This window comes from Haliotis rubra, unplaced genomic scaffold, assembly GCF_003918875.1.
Source record: "Haliotis rubra isolate DU_JTF1 unplaced genomic scaffold, ASM391887v1 Scf335, whole genome shotgun sequence".
Taxonomy (NCBI): domain Eukaryota; kingdom Metazoa; phylum Mollusca; class Gastropoda; order Lepetellida; family Haliotidae; genus Haliotis; species Haliotis rubra.
Genome location: NW_025767008.1, coordinates 950902 through 974376, shown reverse-complemented (window position 1 = coordinate 974376; position 23475 = coordinate 950902). Strand labels below are relative to the sequence as shown.

The following is a 23475-nucleotide window of genomic DNA, read 5'->3' as shown; positions in this document are numbered from 1 at the left end:
AAGTACATGCGGATTTTGCTCATTTACTACTCTACAACCAACCTAACACGTGCGTGCATGCAAACGAGACACCCCATCAAGAAAAGTATTTTCTTTTCTTACAACTTTGCGAAAACTAAATTTTCAGTTAAGAGTTCAGCAATAGTCCAGCTCTATGACGGCCTTCTGTGAGTAATAGAATCTGGACCAGACGACTCTGTGACTGACATCACGTGCATCGATCTTCGCAACAGGGATTTGCAATCACCTAATCGATCTACGCAACAGGGATATGCAGTCACGTAATCGATGTACGCAACAGGGATATGCAATAACCTAATGGATCTACGCAACAGGGATATGCAGTCACCTAATGGATCTACGCAACAGGGATATGCAGTCACGTAATCGATCTACGCAACAGGGATATGCAGACACGTAATCGATTTACGCAACAAGGATATGCAGTCACCTAATGGATCTACGCAACAGGGATATGCAGTCACGTAATCGATCTACGCAACAGGGATATGCAGACACCTAATGGATCTACGCAACAGGGATATGCAGTCACCTAATCGATCTACGCAACAGGGATATGCAGTCACGTAATCGATCTACGCAACAGGGATATGCAGTCACCTAATCGATTTACGCAACAGGGATATGCAGTCACGTAATCGATCTACGCAACAGGGATATGCAGACACCTAATCGATCTACGCAACAAGGATATGCAATCACCTAATCGATCTACGCAACAGGGATATGCAGTCACCTAATCGATCTACGCAACAGGGATATGCAGTCACGTAATCGATCTACGCAACAGGGATATGCAGACACCTAATCGATCTACGCAACAAGGATATGCAGATACCTAATCGATCTACGCAGCAAGGATATGCAATCATCTAATCGATCTACGCAACAGGGATATGCAGTCACCTAATCGATCTACGCAACAGGGATATGCAGTCACCTAATGGATCTACGCAACAGGGATATGCAGACACCTAATCGATCTACGCAACAAGGATATGCAGATACCTAATCGATCTACGCAGCAAGGATATGCAATCATCTAATGGATCTACGCAACAGGGATATGCAGTCACCTAATCGATCTACGCAACAGGGATATGCAGTCACCTAATCGATCTACGCAACAGGGATATGCAGACACCTAATCGATCTACGCAACAGGGATATGCAGTCACGTAATCGATCTACGCAACAGGGATATGCAGTCACCTAATCGATCTACGCAACAGGGATATGCAGTCACCTAATCGATCTACGCAACAGGGATATGCAATCACCTAATCGATCTAAGCAACAGGGATATGCAATCACCTAATCGATCTACGCAACATAGATATGCAGACACCTAATCGATCTACCCCGATTGCCAGATGCCGGTTGTCGTCGACATGTCATGGTTGCAGAAAGCCATATCTAAATCGTTTCTTCATACGGGTCAAGAATGGTTTTCCATTTTTCCATTTCTTATTCGGGACCTGTTATGCCTTTTACTTCCCAGAAATGATTTTTAACATCTCTGACCTTCTGTCTTGCAATTGGCAGAATTTATGGCATCTATGGTCATACAAGACAAATCTTATAGATAACAACTTCTATATCTGTTTACCACGATGTTTCTGGTCTAATGGTGACACGTGGTCCTGGGTATAGAGCTCAGGTCACAAATCAGGTGAAGTTAAGCCATGTTGGGTGCGGAGAGTCCTTGGATGGGTGACAGCTTGACTCCTATGAGTTTCTAGGACTACAGTCCTGCTCCACAACGAAACACATGTCACACGTGTGGTCGTACCTTAGGCATGTGAGTTTGTTCAAAATTGTCTCTGTCCAACCAACAGAAAATGGGTACCCTATGTATATTTTTGCATACAAACGCTGTATTATGTATTGGTAGAAACTGTTAAATATGCCTTCTATACGTCTCCCTAAGAAATGTTACAATTTATTACTGTTAGATGCTCCAAATGGTAAAATTAACTGGACATCAAAATTAAAAAACTTATTGTATACAATGGGTTTTGGATACGTATGGGAAAATCAATTTATTCCTAATATAAACCTTTTTATTTCTGAATTCATATCTAGAGCCCAAAACACATATTTACAGGAATGGCATTCCTCGTTGTCTAGTGGCTCAAAAACTTACTTATATTCTCAATTTAGATTTATTTTTGGTGTTGAGCCATATCTCCATTGCATAACTATAAAGAAATTTCGTATTGCCTTAGCGAGGTTCAGGTGTAGTTCACACCAACTGAATATAGAAACTGGTAGATATATAAAGAAACCCAAAAACTCAAGATTGTGAAATGTGTTCCTGTAACTATGTAGAAAATGAGTACCACTTTTTACTGATTTGTACTGCCTATGATGATCTACGTAAACGTTTTATTCCTGTCGATGTTTTCACCCATCCAACCTTGTGTAAATTTAATCGACTGATGAGTAATGCTACTCTTCTTGTGTTAAGAAATCTTTCCATGTTTATCTTCTATGCTAACAATCGTCGTCGCTACAGCTTAAAGGCTGCCAATGTATAACGTTGTACCATGGGCCGATGGCCTACATCTACATGAATAAAGACTAAACTAAACTAAAACTAAGTCACTATCCCTTCTAGCGCCTAACAGGCAGGTTGGGTTATCCGGTGTAATAATACTCAGATTGTTTGTTCGCTTCGAGCATGCATTGTGCATGGGACGTATGATAATGCAATTATGCAATGTGTGTGATAAATGTACTATTATTATAGTTCTTAAGTTGATTGACTCAAGGAGTTTTCTTTCGCGCCCGTCACTGACGTTGGAAGCCAGGATTTCAGTGTGTTGCCAGTTGATAGAGTGGTTTGGAATGTTAACAATGTGTTCTGAGAGGGCAGATTTGAGATCAGATTTCTCAACTGACGTTTTATGTTCTTTTAGTCTTATGTTGAAGGGCGGACAAGTTTCTCCAATATAGCTGCTTCCGCAATCACGACAAATTTTGTAGATGCATCCTCTGGGATCAGCCTGGCTGTTGCCTCTTCCGTTCGCTCTCAGGATGGTTTTCAAGGTCTTCCCACATCAACACTGGAAGTGTTTCTAAGAAGTCGGCTGATGGGATTGCTAATCTGGCCTGGGTAGGGAATGTTGACTTGGATAGGGGCTGGTTCGGGTTTTGGTGGACGGTCATTACGTTGCGGGAGGGTGGTGGGTGGAAGGTCTGCTCTGCTCTGCAAGTTGTTTGGTATATCCGTTGAGGGTGACGAAGGTTGTTTTGTGGTGGTCGATTTCATCTTGGAGTTGGGCTGAGTCGCAGATAGCCTTGGCGCGTCAGGTTAGGATAGAGACTATGGCTCGTTTTATTTGTGGGTGATGGTTGGATAGAAAATGAATACACTGGTCAGTGTGTGTTGGTTTTCTGTAGACAGAGGGAGTGGTCTTGTTGGATGAGTTGTCGAGCGATACATCAAGGAAGGACAGCTTGTGTTGATCTTCAGTCTCCATGGTGAACTGGATGCGGCTGTGCTGTTTGTTGAGGTGATCTAAGAGGACTGCAGGGTCGTGGTCAGGATCAAGGATGGCGAGAGTGTCATCCACCTTCCTGTACCAGCATAGTGGCTGGAACGGCGATGTTGATCGGGCTGACTCTTCAAAGCTCACCCAGCAAGCTCACCCCCTCTATCCATGGACAACCAGCACACACTGTCCAGTATATTCACTACTTGATGAATTTCATCAAATAGCATCAAGGCAAATACCATCCAAAAATCACCCAGGAGTGCATTCGTATACTATTGTTAGAACTCTCGCAGTTGGAACAATCATCGTGCAATCATCTTTCACGTTTAATGTACTCGTTATCATGCACATTATGCTCACAAATTTGATGCCAATTCCTCTAGGAGATGTAACATAATAATTTATGAATAGTTCATCAACTTTGAACTATGGCGATCAATTTGGCCTTTTCAAGAGAAACTGTAAGATTCAAGCCCCTTTCAAGCCCTGAATGCTCCCCGGGAATATTTACACAAATATACTGAGTCAAAAAAGAAACTTCACATTCTTTCTTCAGGGCACTATAAAAGAACAAGAGATGGTAAGATGGTTAAATTGTTATTATTTCATTGCTGAGATCTGTGTGATGTACTCGATACACTGACAGTGCCATAATCAGTTCCATTAGGTTACACCGCCGTTCCAAAACATGGGTATACAGAATGTCAAGTCACAAGAATAAAAATGCGAAATTTCTCAGTTCAATATCGTGTATGGCCGCCCCGCGCATTCACAACTGCCAAACACCGTCTCCTCATCGACTGCCTGATGCTTGTGAACACGTGGTTGGGGGTTCTGCGCCATTGCTCTTGCAAGGCAGCGCCAAGTTCCTGCAAATTCTGAGGTTGGTTCCTAAGACCACGAAGCTTTCTCCCAAGTGCATTCCAAACGTGCTCTATTGGATTAAGGTCAGGGGACCTCGATGGCCAGTCCATGACGTTGATTCCAGCGTTTTGAAGGAAATTTCGTGTCAACATCGCCATGAGCCGCCATGAATGGAACGAGTTCAGGGGTGAGCACCTGGTCGCGGTAAGCAGCAGCTGTGAGGTTTCCACGGATGACCAGAAGTCGGGAACGGTTGTTCCCACAGAAAGCACCCCACACCATGCAACTTCCGCACCCGAGTCTGTCGACTTCCTGTACACAACATTGGGCATACCGTTCACGACGTCGTCTCCAGACTCTATGCCTGCCGTCCGCGAATCTGAGGGTAAACCTGGATTCATCGCTAAAGACGACTCGATTCCAGTCTCTCTGGGTCCATCGGAGGTGACGTTGGGCCCACAGCAGACGTTGACGTTGATGAAACGGCGTCAATATTGGCCCACGATATGGACGTCGAGAATAGAGATTGGCAGCCCGCAACCGATTTCGAATGGTCTGTGAGGACAGTCGACCTCTAAACATCTCAGCCCTGGTTCGTGTAGCCGGTAGAAATCTGTCACGTAGGTGATGTGGGACGATTTTACGGCCTTCTGCTCGTGACGTCACACGTGGACGACCCAACCTTGGGCGATCAGAAGTGGTGCCAGTTTGTTGTAGACGACCTCGCAAGTCATACACGGTACGACGGCTGCATCCCATTGCTCTTGCGACGTCAATAACTGATCTTCCCGCTTGCAACATGCCAACGGCACGTTCACGTTGCACATTTGACAATCGTGGCATTTCAAGTACCGTTAGAACTGTGGTTTAAAAGTGTTTTTTCAATTCTTGAGGCCAATGCAAACACGTGCATATGAAGAAAACTTCGATGTGAAGATCACGTGATCGACTGCACTTGCAAAACCTGATTTGGCACTAACATCATTTGCACGACGAATGGATGGGTTTGAGTGGGTTTTGCTAACGTTTTTCTAGAGTCGAAAGATAGGGATTCCATTTCGGCTACATAGATGTATCATCAAAGAAAAATTATTCATTATTTTTCAAATTACATTTTGTGAAGTTTCTTTTTTGACTCAGTATATATACTCACAACGATTAGGTGTTGCCAAATATCCTGTTTGTGTCGTAATTCTCGACTGACATGGATCACGTGGTTGGAGTCAGGCACTTCCGGGTCATGATAATTCCATGTAATGGTACTCCGTTAGCGTTCATAGGTTGACCACGACGTCTGTCACTGGGCTCTTTGATTCTGACACACTAAAACAACCGATGTCATTGTGATTGAACCTGCGGCGTTACACCACACTCACTCACTTGATTCGCTTCGTTAGATGCCATAGAATTACGTTCATTTGTCTACCCGTAATGGACATGGAAATACTACGTAAGACGTCATATGATCCCATTAAAGATGATCGTGAGGTAAATAGGAGAGAGCAGAGACAGAAAGGTTCCATAACAGACACTAAGCCTCTCCTAGAAATAACTTCCCCCTCCTACCACCCCTCCAACCCCGTTCACCCCATCCCTCAATCCTCCACCCCTTTCCATCATCCCTCCAACCTTCTTCACCTCCACCACTTCACATTCCACCCCTCCCACCACACACACCATCCCTTCACCCCTCCAAGCATCTTCACCCTCCCACCACACACACGATCCCTTCACCCCTTGCAGCGAATACTCCATTCCTTTACCTCCTCAAGGCATATTCGTCTCCCTCCCACCCCACCTCAACCTTACACCCCTCTCACCACACACGCCACCCCTTCACACACCTCCAAGCATCTCCTGTCCCTCCAACTCCCTCAACCTTAAAACCCTCCCACCACACACTTCATCCCTTCACCCTCCAAGCATCTTCGTCACCTCCACCCCACCCTCAACCTTCCACCCCTTCCACTGAACACTCCATCCCTTCACCCACTCCAAGCATCTTCGTCCCTCCAACCCCACCCCTGAACCTTCCACTCCCCAACAGACTCCAACCCTTCACCCTCCAAGCATATTCGTCACCTCCACCCCCACCCTCCACCCCACCCTCCAACTACACACTCCATTCTTTTCTCCCTCCAAGCATCTTTTGTCCCTCCAGCCCTCCCTCAAACTTCCACCCCCAATACGCTCCAACCCTTAACCCCTTCCAAGCACCTTTCGTCCCTCTCCACCCCACCCCTCAACCTTCAACGCCCTCCCAACACACACTCGACCCTTTCACCCACTCCAAGCATCTTCGTCCCTCCCACCCACCCTACAACCTTCCACACCCTCCCACCACCCACTTCATCTCTTCTCACCCTCAAAAGCATCTTTCGTCCCTCCACCCCACCCCCCAACCGTCCGACCCTCCCACCACACACCTCCACTCCTTCATCCACTAAGGCATCTCTTCGTCCCTGCCAACCTCACCCCTCAACCTTTTCAACCCCAACACGCTCCAACCCTCCCACCACACCCTCCATCCCTTCACCCTCCCACTACACACACTCCATCCCTTCACCCCTCCAAGCATCTTTTGTCCCTCCACCCCATCCCTCAACCTTCCACCCTCCCACCACACACCTCAATCCCTTCACCCTCCAGCATCTTCACCCCTCTCTACCCCCACCCCAAACACGCTCCAACCCCTTCACCCTCCAAGCATCTTCACCCTCCAACCCCTTTCACCCTCCAAACATCATTGTCCCTCGAACCCCATCCCTTCACCCTCCAACCATCTTTTGTCCCTTCCACCCCACCCCCTCAACCTTCCACCCCTCCCACCACACACTTCTCTCTTCACCCCTCTCCAAGCATCTTTGTCCGTCCACCCCTACCCTCAACCCTCCATCCCTCCCACCACACTTCATCCCTTCACCCGTCCCACCACACACACTTCATCCCTTCACCCTCCAAGCATCTTTTACCCTCCAACCCTTCACCCCCTCCAAGCATCCTTGTCCCTCGAGCCCAACCCCCACCCTCCACCCTCCCCACCACACATTCCATCCCTTCACCCCTTCCACCATACACTTCCCCATCCCTTCACCCCCTCCAAGCATCTTTGTCCCTCCACCCCACCCCTCAACCTTCCACCCCCTCACACCACACACCTTCAATCCCTTCACCCCCCACCGCACCCCCAACCTTCCACCCCCTCACACCACACACACTCACCTCTTCACCCCTCCAGCATCTTCACCCTCTCTACCCCCACCCCTAACACGCTCCAACCCCTTCACTCTCCAAGCATCTTCATACCCTCCAACCCCCTACACACCTCCCTCCCCTTCATCCACACATTCCAACCCCTTCCTATCTCGAATTTCTACACATCACATACTGAATTTATGATTTCTTTTTACAAAACTACCCATGGGTTGAATTGCACGCTGAGTCTCACTTGCATATTTGTATAGGAGAAACATTCCCCGTCGGCTGTGCATACCTCGATTACTTTACGCAGCCGCAGGGAACATTGTGATGAGTAACTCATTCAAAACACGCAATGCATCATCCAAATGTCGACATTAATTAGGTATTTGACCACACGACGATTCAGATATTTCTATAGCGTACCCACTTCAACCTGAGTAGGAACCTGTGCTCGCTGGGGTGCACCCGTGACACTTTACACTCCTCTAGAACATGTTACTACTTCTACAAAGGATGCTGGAAGGGTTAAATAAAGTGAGCGTGGTGATGAGGTGTAAGTTATGCTTTCATACATTCTCAGAAACTAAACAGTATCTAGTCCTTTATGCCACGCTGAATGCATGTTACATATGCTGGGCTAGCTCTGACAGCGTACCTGTTCCCCTCGAAGTGATCGTGACCTGCTTTCATAAACATGACGTGTGAACGTTCTCGACTCGATATGCTGATATGAAGGATGGCCCAGTGGGTGAAGTGCTCGCCTGTTATGCGGAAGAAGGGTTTGAATCCCATGTAGTTATCTACTAGGGAACTTTCCGTGGTCGACCGCCTTGTGATGTATGGAATATTGTTAAATCCGCACAATACTTCATTTAATAGATAGGACATGTAAAGGCCTTGGGACACGACTGGTTCTGTCACTGTGCAAGGTTGCGCCCCTTAGTCGACGTAGTAATTTACGATCTGGAATAATCATTTGCCGTGAATATCTTAAGGTAATTGAATATTATATATGATTTTGAGGACGGTTGATTCGAATTTGAGCGACAGCACTGTTAATTTACATATATACTTAGAGAAACAAATAAAGGAACACAGGAAAATTCAAGTGTTCCTTTAATATTTTTTAGTTTTCATCACCAGCTTTGAATAGGGCTGTGGTGATGAAAACCGTCCTCAAAATCATATTCCTTTTTTTATTTCAAAATCATGTTCCTTTATTTGTTTCTCTACGTATATATTGACGTTAAAAGAACTATTATATATTCTATGCGTGCTTACACACCATGAAATTCATACCTGATGTCGTTGTTTAACAAGCAACAAACAGCTTCCCTCTTTCCCAGAACCACCGTATAAGGGCATCGAAATCCCGGGGTCGGTCGAACTGTAGCTGTGACGTCATCGTGGGGAGGTCAACTCCATTTCACTTTGCTTACATTGCATTTAATCCACATAACAAAGAAGTAGGGTTTCAGGTATCTTCGGTATTTACAAATTACAAAACTGGATGTTAATTTGGTGGCGAAAGAGGCAGGAGTGGGGTTTGGTCAGACGAGAGAGTGATGTGTGTCATTGCTTCAGATTTCCAAGCGCAAGGTCCGATACCGGCAAGACCATAATCTGGATGCGGCGATGTCAGGATAGTTAAAATGGAAACCGAAGCAGTATTCTGTTTCGTGGTCCTGTCATTTTGAGGCATCTGACTAAGAAGACTTAGTATAATATATAATGTATTCATTCTGAAAACAAACCGTGACTGAGTACTGTCGTAGAACGATAACCACGCAAACTTGGCTGTCCACACGTGTGTATATTTGGTACACGTTGGATATACCTTTTTCACATATTCAAGGCTGTACTGAGTGCTAAGCCCATGCATGTATAGTAATTCTATCCTTTAAAGAGGCAAGTCTAGATTAAGGACCCCAGTCTGTTATTCATATTTTGTTTAGAAATTATCACTTAAACTATTCATTATTACCTTATAGACTTGTGCAAGTCTACTATTTCGTTTATGATGTAGTATGTGTTTAACTCTGCAGGATGCTTCTCTTATTCTATTTACAAAACATGCAGGTTGAACCTTTCTAATTTGTTATACGTCTTTGAATTAAAGAATTCTATGTATGCACAGTATTTGTAAGCAATAAATTAATCGAGTTCACACAAGTTTATTCTCATAAAACCGTACTTTATATGGATGGTTTGAAATGAAAAAACCCAACATTCTTCTGACATGTGATTGATCGTCTCAACTTCATGGATGTACCTTGCTTTCCTCGCCACGCTCAAGGGTACACTAGCCATGGGCCTATGTTGATGAGGACGTATCAACTGAGCAAACATTCAAAGTTTTCATGACTCACACTGTCATAGAAAACACTAGTAATGTTCCAAACACAAGACAGTCAACTCTCCATTGAGGTCACGTGACACCTCTCCGGAACACGTGCAGGTTTTTAACGCTTATTATTATTAATGTAAATTTTAAAATCCTTTCATTACTCATGTGGTATCAAAGAAGTCTTCACATACAGCTCCATCTGAATGCATCTCAGTTGGGCAGGGGATTCAGTACATGACTCATATGTGTGCAACTCTGCAGTAAAGGCTTCTCTTATTGTATTTACATGCAAGATGGACATTCTACATTTTCGCGTCGTCTTTAAATTACACTGTATGCACAATATCGGTAAGCTATGAAATTAATTGAGTTCTCATTTAAAAAGAAAAGACAGGTTAATACTCGCCGGATAAAATCGCAAATACATATGTTCGTCTTCTGTTCAAATGAGGGTGCGTGTAGATTTTCCTCCCCATCTATCCCTCTCTCTCACCCTTGCTTACCTCACTGTGTCTCTCTCTCTCACTCCCCTCTCATTCTTTCTTTCTCGCTGTCCCCTTCTCTCTCTCACTCCCCTCTCATTCTTTCTTTCTCGCTGTCCCCTTCTCTCTCTCACTCCCATCTCATTCTTTCTTTCTCGCTGCCCCCTTATCTCTCTCCTCCATCTCATTCTTTCTTTCTCGCTGTCCCATTCTCTCTCTCACTCCCATCTCATTCTTTCTTTCTCGCTGCCCCCTTATCTCTCTCACTCCCTCTCATTCTTTATTTCTCGCTGTCCCCTTCTCTCTCTCACTCCCACTCTCATTCTTTCTTTCTCGCTGTCCCCTTCTCTCTCTCACTCCCATCTCATTCTTTCTTCTCGCTGCCCCCTTCTCTCTCTCACTCCCTCTCATTCTTTCTTTCTCGCTGTCCCCTTCTCTCTCTCACTCCCATCTCATTCTTTCTTTCTCGCTGTCCCTTCTCTCTCTCCTCTCCATCTCATTCTTTCTTTCTCGCTGCCCCTTATCTCTCTCCTCCATCTCATTCTTTCTTTCTCGCTGTCCCCTTCTCTCTCTCTCATCCCATCTCATTCTTTCTTTCTCGCTGCCCCCTTATCTCTCTCCTCCCCTCTCATTCTTTCTTTCTCGCTGCCCCTTTCTCTCTCTCACTCCCTCTCATTCTTTCTTTCTCGCTGTCCCCTTCTCTCTCTCCCCTCCCTCTCATTCTTTCTTCTCGCTGCCTCCTTATCCTCTCTCCTCCCTCTCATTCTTTCTTTCTCTTTCGCTGTCCCTTCTCTCTCTCCTCCCTCTCATTCTTTCTTTCTCCTGTCCCCTTCTCTCTCTCCTCTCCCTCTCATTCTTTCTTCTCGCTGCCCCTTCTCTCTCTCCTCCCTCTCATTCTTTCTTTCTCGCTGTCCCCTTCTCTCTCTCCTCCCCTCTCATTCTTTCTTTCTCGCTGTTGTCCCCTCTCTCTCCCTCCTCCCATCTCATTCTTTCTTTCTCCTTTGCCCCCTTATCTCTTTCCTCCATCTCATTCTTTCTTTCTCTCGCTGTCCCCTTCTCTCTCTCACTCCCATCTCATTCTTTCTTTCTCGCTGCCCCCTTATCTCTCTCACTCCCCTCTCATTCTTTCTTTCTCGCTGCCCCCTTCTCTCTCTCACTCCCTCTCATTCTTTCTTTCTCGCTGATGTCACAATAGTGTTTTTATTGTTCCCAAGGGTACATCATTAAATCACCAATTCACGTTTTTTAGAGTTTGTTAGGTAGAGTTCGAAAATACACAAAAATTGACATTTTCACATCAAAATAACGTACCAAATATAGAGTATCTTCATTGTTAAGTTGGGAATAAAGATCTCCATTTTGTGTCATGACTTTGGAGGCTATTATTTTTAATTGAATGAACTTTTGCACATTGAAAATTTCTCTCAAAACAAACAGGAACTTTTCGAGTTTTGGAGTGTATTGGTTAATCCCACAAAAATGGATATATTTTTTGGCAGTTAGGATTATATGGTGTAATAATCTATCTGTGTATAATGTTCCAAACCAAACAAGATATTTTGTTATTTTAGTTGTGTTCTCAATATGACTATTCATCCAAACTTCAAGTTCATTCAAGAATGTTTGTGTTTCTCTACATTCCCAATATACATGACAAATATTCTCATTCAGCTAATTACAAAAACAGCAAACAGATATGTCAACAAGTTTCATTTTAAATAGTTCATTTTTAGTATAGATAATAGTATAGATAATAGTATAGATAATACCATGTAAAAACTTGTATGGAAATCAAGTAGTTTGACATATTTTAAACCATTTCTCTAAGTCGTAAAAATCTGATTCCAATCAAAAGTAACATTAGCGAAAGATTCTTGCCATTTAAGAGACATTTTAGGTAAATCTTCATCGAAAATCGTGGCGTCATAAAAATTCTAGAGCCTTTGCATCATTTCAATAAAGTCAAATGACACTCAGTTATGAGTAAATCAAAAACGGGGATGTTTCTTAGAGTGTCTAATAGTATATTTCCAAGAATCAGGTAGTATATTCAAAATATGCAAATAATCCAGGTATGTGCCTTTAATGCCAAACATTTCCTTTAACTTGTCAAAGGTTAAGAAACCAGTGTTGTCACACAGGTCTTTAATTGTAAGAATGCCTTTACTTGGCCAGTTTTTATTGTAATGTGTTGGGTTTTTGTAATTATGGTTAAACCATAGTGGTTGGGCTAGGATTTCATAAACATTACCAGAATTCACATGACTTTTTTTGCAATATTTGTTCCAAGCTTTCAAAACATCCTTCCAATAAGGGTTATCGATGTAAGTTACATGATCAACATTTGCACCAGATTTAAAAATGACACCAAAAGGAATATTACAGGGATTTTCAACTGTTCTTTTTCTACAATATGATCTCAGGTTAGCTAGTTTCAAAGCTTCACAAAATGTTACTGTGTCAACCATTCTTAAACCACCATTTTTGTATAATCTTTTCAAATTGTTCCTTTTGATTTTATCAGGTTTGTCATTCCATATGAAATTGAAAAAGCTATTCTCCAATAACGTAATGGAGTCTTTAGGAGGATTAGGCAGAGTATTGAATATACGAACAAGTTTTGACAAAGCCAAAGTTTTTATGACACTTATTTTACCAATCAGTGTCAAGTGTCTTTTCCTACATTGTGAAAGCAATCTATTTATCTCATCTAGTCTTTTTCTTGTATTGATTACCCATAAGCTGTTAATATCTGTGTGGAATGTAATTCCCAAGACTTCAAACACACCCTTTTGCCATTCTATTTAATGTCTTTACATAGTATATCATGCTATTTCTCTTTGAGTCAATCCATATTGCATTTGTCTTATCAATGTTTATTTTAAGTCCTGACATTTTATAAAATGTATTAATTTCATCAATAGCTGCCTTTAAGCTTTGTTCATTTCCACCAAGAAATAGTCCCGTATCATCTGCATATTGGTTTAATTTATACTCATTATTGTCAATAACAATACCTTTTATGTTCTCATTACTTCTATCATACAACCAAGTATTTCAGCGACAAAAATAAAGAGGTACGGTGACAGAGGGTCCCCTTGCCTGCATCCGCGTTCATTTACGAAAAAAACAGAGAGTTTACGATGTTGGATGATACATGATGTTGTTTCATATGTTGTCGGTCACCGCTCTCTGCATTTCCAGCCATTTGACTGTGGCCTGTACACAGTCCAGTCACACCCATTCCATTGATCTTATGTTTTATGAGCAACCGTCCTTTCAAAGGCTGCTGGAAATTGATTTTGATGACATGGAACAGAATTTATGGCAATATTAGGCATGCACACAGGTCAGGTGATTTCTAAGTCTAGAGTTAGGCTCAAGTGTTTTCTGTAGTTGTGAAAACAAAGTGAAGATTGTGTTTGTCATGTCAAGCGTCCAGGCCGTGGTGACGTCACTAGAGGGTCAGATGTTGACGACCGTGGGCCTCGATACAGAGATGGACTACAACACATTCAAACGGTCACTGAAAGTTAGAGACGTGAGTTGCCCTGTACGTGTGTGAGTGCTGGCATGTGTGTGTGTGTCTGTGAGTGTATACGGATGTGTGTTTTTGTCTGTGAGTGTGTACTGGTGTGTGCATGTGTGTCTGTGAGTGTGTACTGGTGTGTGTGTTTGTGTGTGAGAGTGTGTACTGGTGTGTGTATGTGTGTCTGTGAGTGTGTACTGGTGTGTGTTTTTGTATGTGTGTGAGAGTGTACTGGTGTGTGTTTGTGTGTCTGTTAATGTGTACTGGTGTCTGTCTGTGTGTGTGAGAGTGTGTACTGGTGTCTGTATGTGTGTCTGTGAGTGTGTACTGATGTGTTTGTGTGTCTGTGAGTGTGAACTGGTATGTGTTTGTGGGTCTGTGAGTGTGTATGTGTGTCTGAGAATGTGTACTGGTGTGTGTATGTGTGTGTGAGAGTGTGTACTGGTGAGTGTTTGTGTGTGAGAGTGTGTACTGGTGTGTGTGTGTCTGTGAGAGTGTACTGCTGATTGTATGTGTGCCTGTGAGTGGGTACTGGTGTGTGTTTGTGTGTGTGAGAGTGTGTACTGGTGAGTGTTTATGTGTTGGAGAGTGTGTACTGGTGTGTGTTTGTGTGTGAGAGTGTGTACTGGTGTGTGTTTGTGTGTGTGAGTGTGTGTACTGGTGCGTGTTTGTGCGTGAGAGAGAGTGTACTGGTGTGTGTTTGTGTGTGTGAGTGTGTGTACTGGTGAGTGTTTGTGCGTGAGAGAGAGTGTACTGGTGTGTGTTTGTGTGTGAGAGTGTGTACTGGTGTGTGTTTGTCTGTGAGAGTGTGTACTGGTGAGTGTTTGTGTGTGTGAGAGTGTATACTGGTGTGTGTTGTGTGTCTGTGAGAGTGTACTGATGTATGTATGTGTGAGTGAGTGTGTACTGGTGTGTGCTTGTGTGTGTGAGAGTGTACTGATATGTGTCTGAGTGTCTGTGAGAGTGTACTGATGTGTGTATGTGTGTGTGAGAGTGTGTACTGGTCTGTGCTTGTGTGTGTGTGAGAGTGTACTGATATGTGTCTGTGTGTCTGTGAATGTGCACTTGTGTGTGTCTGTCTCTCTGTGAGAATGTACTGGTGTGTGCACGTATGTCTGTGAGTGTGTTCACGTTTGTGTTTGTGTGCCTGTGCATGTGTACTGGTGTGTGTCCATTTGTCTATGAGTGTGTACTGGTGATTTTGTGAGTGTGTACTGATGTGTGTTTGTGTGTATGTGAGTGTGTACTGGTATGTGTTTGTGTGTGTGAGAGGGTGTTCTGGTGTGTGTTTATGTGTGTGACTGCGTACTGGAGTGTGTTTTGTGTGTGGGTGTGTACTGGTATGTGTTTTTGTTTACTGGTGTGTGTTTGTGTGTGAGAGTGTGTACTGGTTTGTGCTTTGGCGTGTGTTTGTATGTGAGTGTGTACTGGTGTGTTTGTGCGTGAGAGTATGTACTGGAGTGTGTTTGTGTGTTAGAGAGTACTGGTGTGTCTGTTTGTGTGTGATAGTGTACTGGTGTGTGTTTGTGTGAGTGAGTGTGAACTGGTGTGAGAGTGTACTTGTGTGTGTGTCTGAATGAGAGCGTGAGAACTGGTGTGAGAGTGTACTTGTGTGTGTTTCTGTGTGAGAGTGTACTGGTTTGTGTTTGTGTGTGAGAGTGTACTGGTGTGTGTTTGTGTGTGAGCGTGTGAACTGATGTGAGAGTGTACTGGTGTGTGTCTGTGTGTGAGCGTGTGAACTGGTGTTAGACTGTACTGGTGTGTGTTTGTGTGTGAGAGTGTACTGGTTTGTGTTTGTGTGTGAGCGTGTACTGATGTGTGTTTGTGTGTCTGTGAGTGTGTACTGATGTGTGTTTGTGTGTCTGTGAGTGTGAATTGGTGTGTGTTTGTGTGTCTGTGAGTATGTACTGATGTGTGTTTGTGTGTCTGTGAGTGTGTACTAATGTGTGTTTGTGTGCCTGTGAGCGTGTACTGATGTGTGTTTGTTTGTCTGTGAGTGTGTACTGGTATGTGTTTGTGTGTCTGTGAGTGTGTACTGATGTGTGTTTGTGTGTCTGTGAGTGTGTACTGATGTGTGTTTGTGTGTACTGGTGAGTGTTTGTATGTGAGAGTGTGTACTGGTGTGTGTGTGTGAGAGAGAGTGTGTGTGTGTGAGTGTATGTGTGTGAGAGAGTGTGCACTGGTGAGTGTTTGTGTGTGTGAGAGTGTGTATTGGTGTGTGTGTCTGTGAGAGTGTGCTGGTGTGTGTATGTGTGTCTGTGAGAGTGTACTGGTTTGTGTTTGTGTGTGAGAGTGTACTGGTTTGTGTTTGTGTGTGAGTGTGTTAACTGGTGTGAGAGTGTACTGGTGTGTGTCTGTGTGTAATAGTGTGTACTGATGTGTGTGAGTGTGTTCTAGTTTGCGTCTGTGTGTGTATACTGCATGTGTCTAAACAATGTTGTGCGTTTTTTTTTGCGTTTTTCGTGTGTTTCTTTGATCTTGTGTGTGCATGTTTGTGCATACACGTGTTTGTGAGTGTGAACATATGTGACTGTGAAAATGTGAGTGTGATTGTGTTGGTATTAGTATTAGAGTTCTGTACCGTTAGGTCTTTAATGAACATGTGAGTTCCACGAGCGTACAAGGGACGCTGTGAATACAGTGGTGTGAGCGTTTGAGGACACATGTGATTGTATGAGTATGTGGGTGTGGCAAAGCGTACGTGTGTGAATATTGGGCTGTATAGTGCTCGAATCCGTTAAAACGTCTGTAAATTCAAATTCGTTAAATGTGTTTAACTTACCGGAGTAGCGAGACTGTTGATGACCAACACTGTTGTCAGCGAAATACAAGCTATATCACCTTGTAAATGAACGAATATTGACCAGGGAAGCCATCAACACACGATGTCGCAAAGTTATACCCAGATGTTTAGGACTGTAAAATGTGAATGAATCTGAAGCCTGTTTCAAGTGCAGTTATTAATAGCTTTGAACAATCATAAACTTTACGTTGTACATAAACTGTACACAATATTTGTAGCTTGTAATTCACAATCAAAACACGTTTCAATGCATATGACTTTGTGGATAACAACGATTTGTTTATTGCATAGGGCGACGTTTCGGTGGAGATTCATACACCGTTTTCAGTAAAGGCGTGTATTCATTGTTGACTCATCAAGTTCTAAATGCCGATCAAAAAGTTTTCCTTTTCAAATATTAAGTAGATAGTTTATTTTAAAAGACATCCTGTTCAATGGGTTGCAAATTATTAACTGAACATGAATACACTATGTAGATAACAATACAAAAAATGTAAATGAATAAATGAATGAATGAATGAATGAATTATCGATAATTTATAACCATTATAAAAAAAACTGTATTCGAATTCGAACCCAGATCGGACCCACGACGGATGAACACTTCGCCACAATAGCGATTGTTCCATTACTATGGCCAGTTACCCGTGAAGATCCGGCTTAGAATTGGTCTACAGTACTACCCGTGCTTGTCGTAAGAGGCGGCGAACGGGATCGGGTGGTCAGGCTCGCTGACTTGGTTGACACATGATCGGTTCCCAATTGCGCAGACCGTTGCTCATGCTGTTGATCACTGGATTGTTTCGTCCAGACTTGATTATTTACAGCCCGCCGCCATACAGCTGGAATATTGCTGTTAATGTTAATGTAACAGCCTTGTCTTTCCAGTCCTTCTTCGCAAGGAGATTCTTCAAGCTGTTTGACACTGACAACAGCAACTCGGTAGATGTGTCGGAACTGTTCGCCGCCACCAGACGTTTGAGACATGGTACAGCCACTCAGAAACTCAAGTTCCTCTTTGACGTCTATGACGAGAGTGGTGAGTATCATGTTTATACAATGAGAGTGGACACAAACGCGACGGCTGTGTACTATCGCTGTCACCGCCCACAGTTGGATCGTGAACTTGGACTCTTGTAGCTGGATGAAATGACTTCATGTAATGAGTTTGTGTAATGACTTCGTGTATGCGCTTGTATTATGGCTTCCTGTAATGACTTCGTGTATGCGTGTGTGTAACCGTCCTTCCCTAAGGTTTCCTATTATGACTTAAACACTGACTTCGACTTTCGTATGCTGATATGTGATGACTTTTTGTGTAAAGGACTTCCGGTAATGACTTCGTGTATGCCTTTGTATAATGGCTTCCTGTAATAATTTCTCGTAGGCATTTGTGTAAACGTTTCCGATAATGACTTCAAGTATGGGTGTGTGCAATGGCTTCCTGTTTGTACAATGGCTTCCTGTGTGCGTTTGAGCAATGCCTGCAGCTATGCGTTTGAATAATGACTTCCTGTAATGGCTTCCTACAATGACTTCTTGCATGCGTTCGTGTAAAGGCTCCGTGTGGTGGCTCCTTGTATGCGTTTGTGTAATGGCTTCCTGCAATGGCTATCTGTATTCGTTTGTGTTACTGTCCTTCCTTTAAGGTGACGGTTATATCGACATCGAGGAGTTACGGACGGCGTTACGGTCGTGCATGGTGGAGAGTTCGGTGAAGCTTGGGGAGGAGGAACTAGATCTGCTGACTCAGGCATTATTTGAAGAAGCAGATGAAGACTGCAGTGGCGAAATCTCCTTCCAGGAATTGGAATCGGCGATTGACAGACATCCGGGGCTAAAGGAGAACCTGTGTCTAAGGTGAGCGTGTTGATGGGGGAACTTACACCCACCACGGCTGTCCAACATAGTGTGGGAAGGAGGCGCAAAGTCAGATAATGTCTATTTCTATCACTTAATCTCTTCTCCTAAATGAATAAATATTTTGGGTGACAAAAGTTGCCCCGCCGTGTAGTTGGTGGAATATTGCGTAATACCACACTCACAACATTTCTGTTCACATTTCCATCAGAACGCAACCCAAACTGTCATGGACGGTAAACGGTTACTTCGGGTCTTCCTCCCACACGAAACTGACAAACTGTGATATAACTTGCCGCTGTACAGATCTGTGTTACCGTTAAGGTGATCGTATGTCCCATACCATGACCCAGACTCAAACTAATCGTGAAAGTTGGTCGGTACGGTGACATCCCAATGAAATGTGATTGGCGGCCTTTATTCTTAATCCATTCACTCACAATATTCTTTTTATTGAAGCGTGGACCAGTGGCTGAAACCCCCATCCGCACCCCGCAAAGGGACGCTACTTCAGTACTACTTCTCGAAGTCGTACTTCCTCAACAACCTCCGGAAGATAGCTTTCTTTGCCTTCCTGATCCTCCTCAACTGCATCCTGTTTGCCGTGGGCTGCTGGAACTATCGCACATCCAACTGGTGCATCATAGTAGCCAGAGGATGCGGGCTCTGTCTCAACTTCGACTGCACCTTCATCGTTGTCCTCATGCTGCGGAAGTGTATTACCTGGCTGCGTGCGACGCCAGCTAGTCACGTGCTTCCGCTGGACCAGCATATAATATTTCATAAGCTGATGGGCTTCTTGATAATGCTGTTTACAGTGGTGCATACCGTATTCCATATTGTGAACGCAAGTGAGAACACAAGAACAATATACGAACTTTTTTAAAAATAATTGTTGATAATAATTTAAGATTTCCAAATCGTGTATTTTACTTCTAGAAATTGGAATCGCTACACTTGCACACAACATTTATAATTGAAAATTAATACAGTTTGCATTGGTTGCTTGAACGCTTGATTGAATTATTGAATTATTGATTGATTGATTCCAACCTAAGGGATAAGTGAGCGATTAAATTGAAGATTTCTCAAACGTGTATTGGATTCGCTACACGTCTACTCAACATTCGTATTCGAAATTAGTAAACTAGATTTTCCTGTTCATCGATCACTTTAGTGCATGACAGGAGTACTGAGGCATCAAATGTTTTGGCAACGGTGTGATGGACATATTGTTTCGCGGTATTTCAGATGCCATCTTTCCATTGCAGTCTTGGAAGCCGAGAGTCAGTTCAACCTGACCGTGCCTGCCTTAATCTTCACCACCGAGGCCAACATCGGCTGGGTGGCCGGTTTCGCTCCCCTCTCTGGCGTTCTGCTCGTCGTCGTCTTCGTCGTCATGTTCATCTGCTCCATGCCCTTCGTCAGGAGGAGTGGATACTTTCAGGTAGAGAAACATCCAGCGTGGCGTATTTATGGTAAACTGGTACAGAGATGTACAAGATGGCAGCTGACACATCCAGTGGTCACCAAGCTACAAAACATCAGTTCAAAGAGTTAGACGAGTTACACAAATAGAGTTAGCGAGTAATTGTTCTTTAACTGGTATTTTCATGTCAAGGTGGCGTACTGCAAGCACGTAACCCATATTCTATAAAGATGCTGGCTGCGAATTAATGATCGAACCCCTTTGGGGCGGTGGGGTAGCATCGTGTTAGCTTGAGGCCCCGGCTCGATTCCCCACATGGGTACAATGTGTGAAGCCTATTTCTGGTGTGCCCCGCCGTGATATTGCTGGAAGAACGGCCTAAAACCAAACTCACTCACTCACTCACTCACTTGGCCTTCTCTGTTTGGGTCTTTGCTGCAAGTAAATGATCCCACTGGTATTCTCCCTGAGCTGATAATAGCTGGAAACTTTCTGAAGCGTCTTAAAGCAGCATATACCTTCTCATTTTCTGTTTTGCGTCATAGAGTACCGATTGCGTTGTTTTCTTAAACGCAGATAACTCTTTGATCCCGGGTTTAAATCCCTTGTCGTCTTAAGTATGGTTCTTGGTTTGTAAGCATCACACCCGTGTGAGTTTCACCTTTGGAGTAACTAATAAACATTGCTGTTACTACGGGCCGAGCTCCCACATTTACCAGACCTAGACGAAATACTGTTTTCTCACGCACTCAACCATGCGCTGTCTGTGCAGGTGTTCTACTGGACGCACATGCTGTACGTCATCTTCTGGTTCCTGCTCATTCTTCATGCGCGCCATTTCTGGAAATGGTTCTTAGTGCCTGGTGCCATGTTTATTCTGGAGAAGCTATCCCGGTCTAAAGTGATCAAGAGAATCGCTTACGGCGATACATTCATAACGGGAGTCAACCTTCTGCCTTCCCAGGTATGTTATACTCGTACTGGGCCCACGCATTGATATTGACACTCAAGATCAGAATATACACAGGCGTATTTTTTCTGTAGAATAAATATGCTTTCAGCGTGATTTCTTCTTAACTTTCTCTCTGTACAATATAAGCAAAAAATAATAACAGGAAATAACGTGTACATTTCGCGTCAAACTAAGTTGATTTATTGATTAGCATGCGTTGTGCAGAGAACACATGCAACCAGTATACTCTGAAATTCCGCGTTAATGTAAGGGCTTATATTTATTTTCAGTTATTTTATCGATGTAGAAATTCGAATGAGACATGATATGTGAATTTGAACCGCTTTACGCTGTGTGAGTGGCGACACGAGTGTGTTCGTGTGTGTGCGTGCGTGTGTATTTTGTGCACGTGAACGCGAGTGAAAAAAACAAAACAAACAAAAGTGTGTCTAACTACCGCAATAATAGTTAATATAAGGATAACGCTATTTTGCAGGGCATAATCATTAGCAGAAGCCTGAGGTCTTTCATTAACTTCCCGACGAAGGAGTGCAGTTGAAAAGACCGAGGGCTTCTGCAAATGATTATGCCCTGCAAAATAGCGTTAAAGTGGATAGAATTTTCAATAAGATAAAAACAAACAATGGTATCGATTTTGAAGCATTTACTGCTAACAACAAACGGCGGAGGTCACTGACCCACCTTTTACAAATATGGAAACATCACAGAACCAAACAGATGACGTCACTATTGAGAGAGTTGACATTCGACCTTGACCTTAGCCCATAACTACCAGCCGCCATATTTTTCAATGCTCTAGAACGTTAGAGTTCGATGCTTTCATTGCTGCCTGTTGTAATTTATGGTACAATTGTTAAGGTTGGCACCGGCAAGAAAGTGCATAATGGCACAAGTACATGTGACGAATGTGAGTCAGGAATATCGTCAATATTGAACCCAAGTTCAAACGAGCCGTAGGTGATTGAACAGCAAGAGCTGAGCTCCTTATGACGTCACCTAACAACGGGCATGATAATGGCCCATCGACAATCAATTTGGGGACATTATCAAGTTACAGCGGCTGTCTCATGTCTGATAACATGCGGGCGTTTTAATGAAAATTCTATTCATTCTGGCTATAATGTGCAGCTGATGTCACTCTGACATCATACAGTGAAGAGCAATTACGCCTAAGTATATCAACAGCAATCTAGGTCTGTACCAACGAGAACAATCGTATGATCTCAAGTGGATAAAAGTGTATGACTCACTATTGTAAGATTATGCCTATTATCCAAAATTATTCTTGAAAGAGTTTATGTACAGAAGTAACTAAGTTGCCGTTGTTGACTATAGTACGAAGACGTAAGTCGTAAGTCATCGTTTGTTAAGGTATAGCAGTTACGATGACCTCAGAGGGAAGATCGCGTCGTCGTACAGTGGTACCCAATTTCGTTAGTTTACAAGCTTACTTCCCTGTAAGAGAAATTAATGAAATCATTTGAATGTGACGTCATGATTACAATGACGTCATAATTTCCCGTAAAGCATTGTCCTCTTACGTCAGTGCCGCAGTATATCTGCTACCAGATATTCTTTGTTATTACCCATACGGGTGAGGAGATCCCGTGTAATATCTTTTTGATATTTGCACAATGGTCATTGGTCGATTGTATATTTGTACATTTTCACACCGCTACGTTCATTCATAATATTTCATCGATTCATTGATGAATTGCTGTAATCGCTCTGCTGTAATCGCACTGATTAGAGATTTTAAAGTAGAACAAAAAAACAAAAAGAAAGAAAAATACAGGATTTCGATGTTGATGCTTAGTTAATGCTTCATTGCATAATTCATTAACAATATGGCGTCGTTTACTTAACAACATGTTTTATAGAAAAACTATTGTCTGATCGTATTTTGTAAACAAACATGGCTACCCAGTTAACTGCGATCAACGCCAATGACCTGGTCAAGGTGGACGGATACATTACTAGACGCGTAACGAGAATTATACAACCACTAATTTCCTTTCGCGTGTGTGTGATAAACACTGAACATGGTGAAATGGAAGTCGCAAGGTACAGACTGAAAGTGTTGCCGGAAACGATATCGAGCGAGTCGGCATCTCGCTAAAGTCCTCACTTACCGGACATAAATGACTTACTGCAAGATGGTTTTTGACCCCCCAATCGAAAACAAAACTTTTGACAAATGTGTTCCTGTTTTTGACCATGAAATCGAAAACATTTTGGCTGCTAACGAAAACTGTTGTCGACTCGGACTCGGACTAAATTTAGAGTTTAGACACTGATGCGAGCCAAAACTAGGTCACAGTCCGTTTCAGCACAATGATGACAAACGTTCATAATTGTGTATCGTCTTCTCAAAACAAAGGTTCACCATTCCTGCCTTTTATTGTTCCCTTGCAGATTTTCACTGTTTTAGAAGTTATCCAACAACAGTCACCCACCTTCTGACAC

The 23475-nt window shown here is 43.3% G+C and overlaps 1 protein-coding gene across 1 annotated transcript in view; it reads left to right on the top strand.

Annotated features, from left to right (window-relative positions):
* Positions 1 to 23475, top strand: part of LOC124284363 (NADPH oxidase 5-like) — a 36745-nt gene that overhangs the window by 2087 nt on the left and 11183 nt on the right. The window contains exons 2-7 of the mRNA XM_046720448.1: positions 13851 to 13972; positions 17583 to 17786; positions 18397 to 18607; positions 19067 to 19458; positions 19879 to 20054; positions 20809 to 21000. Coding sequence (XP_046576404.1) covers positions 13851 to 13972; positions 17583 to 17786; positions 18397 to 18607; positions 19067 to 19458; positions 19879 to 20054; positions 20809 to 21000 — 1297 coding nt within the window. The remainder of the gene's footprint in view (positions 1 to 13850; positions 13973 to 17582; positions 17787 to 18396; positions 18608 to 19066; positions 19459 to 19878; positions 20055 to 20808; positions 21001 to 23475) is intronic.